Genomic DNA, 9,359 nt, shown 5'->3' with positions numbered 1-9,359 from the left:
TTTTAAAAAAAAAAATCCACATCCCATAACTTACACCTCTTAATTAAGAATTAAGATTGAAGAATGTAACGGTTCAGCATTAAAAAGAAAGGATTCAACCATTGCAATTGTAAAAAATAAAGGATACGGCAGTTTCAATTATGAAAATAATGACAGTAATTAAAAGCTACAATAATCTTTCTATTTATTCCATTTTTCCAGTGTTTTCTCTTCATCAAGTGAAGCACAAAGAACATACTCAACAGAGAAGAATTATCTCGCCTAACAAAGTAAGAGTTCATCTACAATTTCACATGGCTCTTCATTTGCTTGATATGAATTCTGACTTCTTAATAAATAAACAAATTTTTGGGGAAGAAGATGAAATCTCTCTTATATTTAGTGAGAAAGTTTTTTATAATATATATTTTCTTCTCGAAAGGGATTTATTGGAAAAGCAAGAAGACCATATTTCACTGCCCTATATCACCATACCATGGTGCTTACTCATGATACCATGTGTATGGTTTTGTTAATTCTTATTCTTCATCTTTCTATTTTATTAAGGTATGTTTATATTGTTTAACTTTTCAGTTTTTAATTGGTTCTATCAATCATTTTTTAAATAATTCTCCGAGAGTAAGTCTTATATTTTTTTTATAGTTTCTTGACCGAGTCTATATTAACTCTATTCTAAATATACTAGAAGTGTATATGTTGTAATATGTTAATACGTTTACACTCATATCAGTATGTGTATTAATATAGTATGTGTACTAATATAGTGTGTGTATATATATATATATTCTTATTCTATTTTCTTAATTTATCGATTAAAAAATTCTGAACATATTTTTCAGATTTTTTATTTATTTATGTCTTATTTTATAAATTTATAAAATACTAAAAGACTAAAGATTCATGGCTTATGCCCCCGCTCCACACACTCTCGGATTTTGATTTATTAGTTTTGCAGATATTAGTTTATGAGATTTGGCTAACAATCAATTATGCACTGTAGTTGTTCTTTTTCCTGAAATCTTATCTATCATATCATATATGCAGTTTTTAGGGTAATGTTCTTTAGGTTATAGCATTATTTTCAAATTAAAACGCAAAAAACTCTTTTTAATAAAACATGAAGTGGATGTAACAATTATTTTTGTAATTTTAAAACTTGATATCCGGGGAGAATTAATTCGAATCTTAATATGTTTCTTTAAATATTCTAAATTGACCAAGACTAGCTACTTGACTCATGCTTCATTGAACTCTGTTACACATATGGGTAAACAAATTCAAATATGAAAGCTTCTTTATTGCGTCAGGTACAATTTGACTTATTGCTTTTGTATCAGAGGGAAATTCTTCTTTTCATATATTTATACTAGCACGAAGCCTAATTAATTATTAGCTAAGTGACTTTGGATATAAAATAATTTTTTTAAAAAAAGGAACAATTGATATTGTTATATTGGAGAACTAGTATATGTACTCGCGTGGATGCGCGGACACTAATCATGTCAAATAGTTAAGTTATTTGGATTGTATGTAAATAATCTTAAAATTTACACTTTTTCAGTAAATATAGATAATCATTGGATACTAACTACCTGAAAAAAATTAACCATTTCTTCTATTTTTCTTTTTTGATATCATTCTTGCAGGTGTCATTGGATCCTAAAAATAGTCTGGAAGCAAAATAATAACTCATATTTATGGCAAAATAATCAAATGTTGAGACAATGAATGAGTCTTTGGATAAGACTTAACTCTTTTACTACTACTTGAACTCTTATTTGGTGTGTTGATATCTCTTAAAAAATATTTCTTTCTTAAAATTTCAGTTTCTAAAACATTATTTTTCAATAATAGTTATTTTTATAATAATGTAATTGAAAATATTATTCATAATTCAAAACTCATTTTAGTTGGCTATATAAAAATATATAAAAAAAATTAGCTAATGAATTTTTTTACTCCATTTCGATATTTGACACTAACCATGTTAAATATCTGAGTTATTTGAATTATATGTAAATAACCTTAACATTTAAATCTTCTAATAATTATAAATAATCGTCAGATATTAATTAAGAAATACTACATGAAAAAATACTAACATTTTCTTAATTCTCGTAGTGATAATTTTATTTTTGCACTATTCTCATAGGTGTCATTGGAACCTAAAAATAGCTACAAAGTGAAATAATAACTCATATTCATGGCAAAGCACAAAGGCTGATACGATATAAATGATTATTTGATTATGACGTGACTCTAATACTATGACTTGAACTCTTATTTGGTATGATTTTATCTTTCAAAAAATATTTCTATTTTGAAATTTCAATTTCTAAAACTTTATATATATTATAATAATGCTTATCTTTATATTATCCTTAATTTAAAATCCACTTTAATCGGCTATCTATAAATTTAAATAAATCTTTGGCCGGATTTATTTCAGTATGACTCCATTTTAAGTTTATCGATATCTCTAGCCCCAGAATTTGAATTTTTAATATCCTATATTTACAAAAATTTTGTTCTTTGGATCATTAAATGTTAAATTAGTTGATTATTATTATAAAATATTACATATATTGTCTTAAAATTGTCAAGTAGTTTATTTTTCGACACCATACTTGGCTCAACCTCACTGCAAACTACTCAAATTGCATTTCAATTTAAATTCGAATATCATATTATTTTGTTAGTAATAGTAAATTTTTAAAAACAATACATAATGTAAATTAAAAAAATATTTGAAGATATTCTTATCTTATAATCTATGTATCTGAGTTGGAAAAAAAAAATATTTGAAATCGATGAGATTAACTTTCAAATTTTTATACTCAACAAAGATGAAACATAAGAAGAAATTTGTTGTCATCTTTTATTTCTCGTTTTTAGATCTTTCTAACATTTTTTTCATTATTTATTTTCTTTTATCTTATTTCTTATGTCATTATTTCTTTTATTACAAAAAATTAATTTATTTCACTATAAAAGGATGAGTTTTAATAAAAGTTGTCTAATATGGACATTAATTATATTTTTAGTCTTTGGTTGAAATTATTTCATATTTTTGTTTTGGTTTTATCTAATCAGCCCAAATAGGTGGTCACTCAACCACTTAAATCAAAAAATTAAATGATGTGTAATTTATATATAATCCATATATAATATGTGTATAATCGTGTGTTGTCGGTATATCATCTATTTATATTAGCTATAAAAAGTAAATAATGAATATGGCCGGATTTTATATAAATATTCCGTAAGATTTCAATTTTTTCAGTTTATCCATTATATAAGTTCTATTATAATAATTTTAAAACTCTACTAATGTTCAAAAATATCTAAATGAAGGGGTTTCACCTTATATCCTTCAATTCCTTAATGTGCTAAATTAAAATTAATGAGAGCAATTGTATAACCAAAATTTTGTTATTTGTTTGATATCCATTTATACAAATTGACTCTTCAAACAAATATTCTTCAAGAAAAAAAAAAAAAACAACTTTTATTTTAATATTGACTGATTTTGTGATGTTTCTTTCTCTAGCATGTATGTTTACTTTACTATATATGTAAGTAAACTTTTATTTGGTTTTGTAAACTCTTTTTTGTTATTTAGATAAACATAGACGTGTACCATATATATTATATTTATTTTAAAAGAATTTCGTTTTATTCAAATATAGCTACAGTGTTTCAAAGAACTATACTTATAGAATTTTAAATGTGAAAGAGTTTTACAGTTATATAAAGTAGTTTTTTTTTTGCTAGAGGCGAAGTAGTATTTAAATAATTATAAATAAAAAAAGTTCCTAACATGGTTGCATATGATCATTAAGTATGATAACATGATAAAAAAAAATTATTTTTAATTCAAATTCAAATTTTAGAACTTTATCTATAAATTCAAAATTATCTTTTAATTCAAATTCTATATATATATATAATCTTTGTATTTAACTAAAATAGTCAAATATAGAATAACGTTACCATATACTATTGACATTAATTAGCTTGCCACTTGGCTTAACCATAATGTCAATTATATATGGTAACTTTCTTGCTTTAATATATATATATATATATAGATTTAATTTAAATATATTGGAGAATATGTAAAAGATAAAGTTGATCTTACTATTTCCTTTATCATTCATTGAATGATGTTGAGATATAGAATAGACTTGATGAGACTTACTTTTTTTCTTTAAACATGATACTTACTTTGTTAATTCATATATTTAATATTTTTGGTATAAAAAAAAAAGCACAAGAATAAGAGTTACTATTTTAGTAAATATTAAGGATGACTTTGAAATTAACAATTATTGTTGCTTCCTTGATTAGTAAAGATAAATTTTTTATAACAGAAATTCTAAAATGTATTATTTATTCATATTTTGATTTCCCTTTAACGACCGCGCGAAGCGCGAGTAAATTAACTAGTTTTATATTTATTTTCGGCTATTATTTTTACTGTGATTATACAATGTCATTCTCTCATTGAAAACTAGCACAGAAGGGGATATTTTCAAGGTCAAAATTTTAGAAGACATTGTCTAAAAATGAGGAATTAAAGTGATAATTTGCGTTATCCAATAAAAGGAGAGGAAATGTTTTGCTTCAGAGCAGAAGATTTATTTCATGAATCAGAGTTAGGTAACACCATTAGTTTTTGAACACATTGTGTCAGACTAAAGGTGCTCCACTTTAGCATACTTAAGGGACTAAATATGCTCAGGGTTATATTTGAGGAGGGACCAAAATAGACCTCCTCTCAAAGATAAGGGACAATATTGGTCAAAAACACATTATAAAACCGTATAAATATATAATAGGAATACTATCTAACTTAAGTATAAATGTTTAACATGTTGTCCGCCTTATTTCTCACCATACTAATTCCACTTATTATGGGCAACTGTAGTTATTACATAGTTATCTTCTAGGTGACCTAATAATATAAAAATTCTTTTACGCTTCCACTAAATAGAAATTTAAACTCTGTGCAAATTGATGCAGAGGGGTTAAATGATCAAAGTATAATCAGAAGCAGAAAAGGCAGAAGCCACAAAATAAGGTATTGCAGGAGTTTGGAATGTTTTAAAGGTACAAGGTGCAAGCTATTTTTCGGATCGGACGATGCTTCCACATCCAGGAGTTATACCCTTTTCCAAATTTAGACATCTTCCACATCCGGTAACATTACTGAGTTTATAACCAAAAGGGAAAAAACTACATTGTCATAACCTAAGTTCATCGTAGAGGAATAACTACAAATCTGTTTATAGACAGTGCGAAGTGGATAAGAAGGGATAGATTCTTAAAGATAGATTCCGACTCCACTTGAAAAAGAAAAAAATCAAAAGATGCCCAACTGGGAAAAGTTTCAGAATAAAAGCTTCCCTGCTCATGAGAGTGACTACGGATTAGACCTGGCAGAGTACATAAACCAACATCGGCAAAGAGTTCATCTTTAGAGAAAATGGGGTCAGGGTGGTCACAAGATCAGGATTTACAACAAAATCAAGAACTAAGAAACACTTCACCTCAAAGCCACCATAATGATGCCGCCGTAGTCAATGAAGAACCAAGAAAGATTATGCCACAGAGCGGCAAGAGTATTGAGACTAACAAGACAATGGAAACCACCAGAGTAGTTGGATTTCCACATAATTACGAAGAAATCCTAAAAGAGGCAGATTCTTCTATTGACAGATCCTCCATGGACAAACTGTATGACCAGCTATATGCTGGAGTATTCTTGAACCAAAAGCACAAGGTAAGGAAAATTTGTCTCCATTAGCTTAAGTGCTATAGTCTAAACGAAAGGCTCTTTTTGAAAAGGTGGCCCCCCTTCTGAAAAGGAAATTCTTCACATATCAAGACTTTTTTATTATCCTATTTGCAAAAAGATTTTTGTTTAACCTATTTTGTTTTTTGACGACCGAGAAATCCGTCTGGGGCTGATCCTTTGGACCAACCGCAGCCTTCGAAACTCGGTGGATAATGGGTCCGCCCCTCTACCCTTCTCCACTTAAATACCAGGTTTTGCTTTGCATGGTGTGGGAGCTTGAACCTGTGACTTAATACACAAATCCACCACCCTTTGCCACTTGAGCTAGGCCGGGGCCTACTTCACTAAGTTTATCTCAATTTCTAAACCCCCTTTCATTTAAAGATTAGCAAAAACTCCAACTTTTACTCTAACAGTCATGTTCAAACCAAATAGGGCACCCAAATTCGTTCAGAGTCATACATATCTTGATAGTGTTCTTCCTTGAGAAGGTTGTGTTACAAGCGTTATTTTGATGTAGATATACAGGTTCAAGTGTCCCTAAATGCTATGTGGAAATATAAAGATACTTTATTTTTTAAGAATGAGTATATAGATACTTTGTTGTGCTCTTTACGTAAATTTTGCTGAGTTTAGAAGTCTATCCTTCAAATTGACCCCAAGAGAAGCGTGTACTCTCTTGATTTAATGGACCAATTCTCATGTTCAAGTTCAACTAGCCAATTGAGCCTAAACACTTGAAATTATTGTTTTGCCCTGTAGCAATAATATCTACTGTTATGGCTAACTTAGCAGAACATCTCCACTTCATGCAGAAATACTGGGTTGATAAGAAGTCAAAGGGAAACTGTTTCATGCTGTATGCAAGAGACCTCTTAATCACTTGGGCAGAAAACAACCGTTTCTGGCACTGGCCCTTGGTACAGGACTCGAGGTAATATGAAAATGTTTCATTTGACAAAGAAAACCAGGCTCATTAAAGTTGAACTACAGTGCAGATCCAAAGCTTTAACTGGTCAGAAGCATCCTTTCCAACACGTAAGGCTGGCATAGAAGAATAATAATCCTTAGGGCAACCAGGTGTACAAAGCATCAAGCGTTCACGCAGGGTCGGGGGAAGAGCCACACTCCAAGGGGTGTAATAATCCTTCCGTATTATTTTATATGGTGGTTTATGACTGGGCATAAGGTTTAAGAAAGACCTTTGGTACATACCAAAAGTATCTTTACAACTTGTGGTTCTAAACCTGACACGATATTCTATGGCTATAAGAGCATGTCATTAAGGGTAAAACTAGAAGTTTAAAGTTAAAAAGTTACCAAATATAAAAATAAGTCATCCTTTTTGGAATAGACTAAAAAGGAAAGAGTGTCATATAAAACAGAACAATGAAAGTGATGCGCTAAAACAGACTAAAAATCAGTAAACATGTGTTAGCTGTCGGGCCACCAAATGATAATCAGCATTCATCAGTTAAAACTAACTAATACTTTTTAACTCTAAGATCATGTTCCCTATTAGAAGCTATTCTAAACCAACATGTACTACATACCTAATGGTTTCTGTAGTTGAAAACTACCAAACTAAAAAGGCCTGAAATGCTGTTTCTATCGTTTATGCAGTGATGTGCTTCTTCCAGCAGCAGAATTACTAGATGTTTGCTGGCTAGAAATCCATGGAAGATTCAATACAGTTAGGCTATCTCCAGGATTCATGTATGAGGTTGTGTTTATTGTCATGTTAAAGGATCCTGCTTATGGATGGGAAAATCCAGTGAATCTTCGACTCATTCTCCCAGATGGTAGCAGGCAGGGACATAAGGAGAATATGGTGGAAAAACCACGAGGAAAATGGATAGAAATCCCAGTAGGAGAGTTCATGACATCAGCAGATCAGAAGAATGGAGAGATAGAGTTCTCTTTATATGAATATGAAGGTGGGATTTGGAAGAGGGGGCTAGTCATCAAAGGTGCTGTCCTTCGCCCAAAAGCCTGAGGTTCTATGGCATACAATACAAACTTGGCATGCAGCTGCAGCTCACCCAGTTGCAGTTTCTTTTTAGCTTTTTCACACTGATGTTTAAAATGATGAGCACTAAGCTAGCAGCAAAAAGCATGAGATAGTGTTCTTTCTTTTGCATATTCAAATTAAGATGCATGTACTACATTTAGCAGCTATATCCTAAGCCTCAAACATTTGGCATTAAGCCTAGAACTCAATAGTATCAAGTGATAGATGTGTAAAGACCATAGTTGACCTATCTAGGAAAAATCTAGCACAGGGTAATCTGTTATACTGGTAAAGTAAATAAATCAAAAATAGAACTTCTGTTCCCTAGCAGGGATAAAAACCTATGGGTCTGTAAACCTCCAGCCTAAGTAAAGTAAATCTCTCAATTAAAACATTAGTTTGTGGTTCAGAGTGTTTCCCAGATTAACTAAAGTTATCCCATCTCGGAATACATTTTAAGAGTAGTATTGCACTTTCTCAGTGACAGGCAAACATTTAATGGATATGTTTGCCGGTTCCACTATAACATGGAAATCTTTATGCCAAAAGAAGCATGGAACCATAGCAATTTGTTAATAGATAAAGATGTAATTTGATTAACCAAGTGATACTAGGGAAGTACCCTTACATGATATAGCAAGAGAAAGATCCATATCAATCTAATACAACAAAGATCTAATAGTTATTGGCAAACACTGAGCATGTTTTCCTAGTTTCCTTGTAGCCTTCTGTTGGGACCTAATTGACTAGTTGTGCTTCCTGCTACAAACTCAATTTAAAAGTCAAAAATAGCCATTTAAAGCTCAATTTGACCCGCACTTGAACTTGTTTGAGGGTCAAGCCCATAGCACAGCGCAGAGTTTCTTGTAAGGAATAGGAAAATTGCTGGATGAAGCGAGTAAACTAGTCAGTGCAACATCTTCAGATTCGATTTAAAGTATCTACCATCTTCACCAAAGTCTTGGGTCACAGGGAGTTTGCCTAGGACCAGCTCGACTGTACATGCAATTGGGCTGGCCATCTCCCTATAGATTCCAAAAATACAACCAACGCCTTTACTGAAACAGGTCAAATGTTTGACTAAACACCCAACGGTGTGACCTAGTGGTCAACAAAGCGGTTGGAGAACGTGAGGTCTTGGGTTCAAATCCCAGCGGCAGCAAAAACACTAGGTGATTTCTGCTCATCTGTCCAAGCCTTAGTGGACAGAGTTACCTGGTACCTGTGTTGGTGCGAGGTAGCAGGTACCCCATCGACTAAGGACTTAGTCGATGTGTGTGCAAGCTATCCCGGACACCACGGTTATCCGGAAACAAAGGTGCTTGACTAATTAAGCTTCAGTTGTCTTTCAAGTCACTGCCGTGCGAATCAGAATTTAGCTTTCCATTGTAATTACACGCTTCATTTCTAGTTGGGGCACTTGAAACAAAATGTCTTCATGAAATTGTTTTGCACGATTCTGTGAGGTAGCTAGAATGTTTACTTGAGTTATTCTGTCTAAATGACGCTTGTTCAAAAAGAATTTTAGTTTTACAATGTGTTTAAGGC

General features: G+C 31.3%; 1 protein-coding gene across 1 annotated transcript; it reads left to right on the top strand.

The window, feature by feature from the left end:
• The first annotated feature begins 5,406 nt into the window (after nucleotides 1–5,406).
• Nucleotides 5,407–8,007, top strand: LOC107821511 (lectin-like). Its single transcript, XM_016647944.2, has 3 exons — nucleotides 5,407–5,785; nucleotides 6,616–6,734; nucleotides 7,424–8,007. Exons 1-3 carry the CDS (start codon nucleotides 5,489–5,491, stop codon nucleotides 7,794–7,796), a joined length of 789 nt encoding a protein of 262 aa, XP_016503430.1. The 5' UTR covers nucleotides 5,407–5,488; the 3' UTR covers nucleotides 7,797–8,007.
• The last annotated feature ends 1,352 nt before the right edge of the window (nucleotides 8,008–9,359 follow it).

The sequence above is a fragment of the Nicotiana tabacum genome, chromosome 3 (genome assembly GCF_000715075.1).
Source record: "Nicotiana tabacum cultivar K326 chromosome 3, ASM71507v2, whole genome shotgun sequence".
Classification (NCBI taxonomy): Eukaryota; Viridiplantae; Streptophyta; class Magnoliopsida; order Solanales; family Solanaceae; genus Nicotiana; species Nicotiana tabacum.
This window is presented reverse-complemented; position numbering and strand designations above follow the sequence as displayed.

Bases quoted from the DNA above. Each gene is read 5' to 3' on its own strand.
- LOC107821511 (XM_016647944.2), top strand. From the start codon at position 5,489: ATGGGGTCAGGGTGGTCACAAGATCAGGATTTACAACAAAATCAAGAA. The intron at 5,786-6,615 runs GTAAGGAAAATT...CACTTCATGCAG, and splicing joins TCTTGAACCAAAAGCACAAG to AAATACTGGGTTGATAAGAA. The intron at 6,735-7,423 runs GTAATATGAAAA...TCGTTTATGCAG, and splicing joins CCCTTGGTACAGGACTCGAG to TGATGTGCTTCTTCCAGCAG.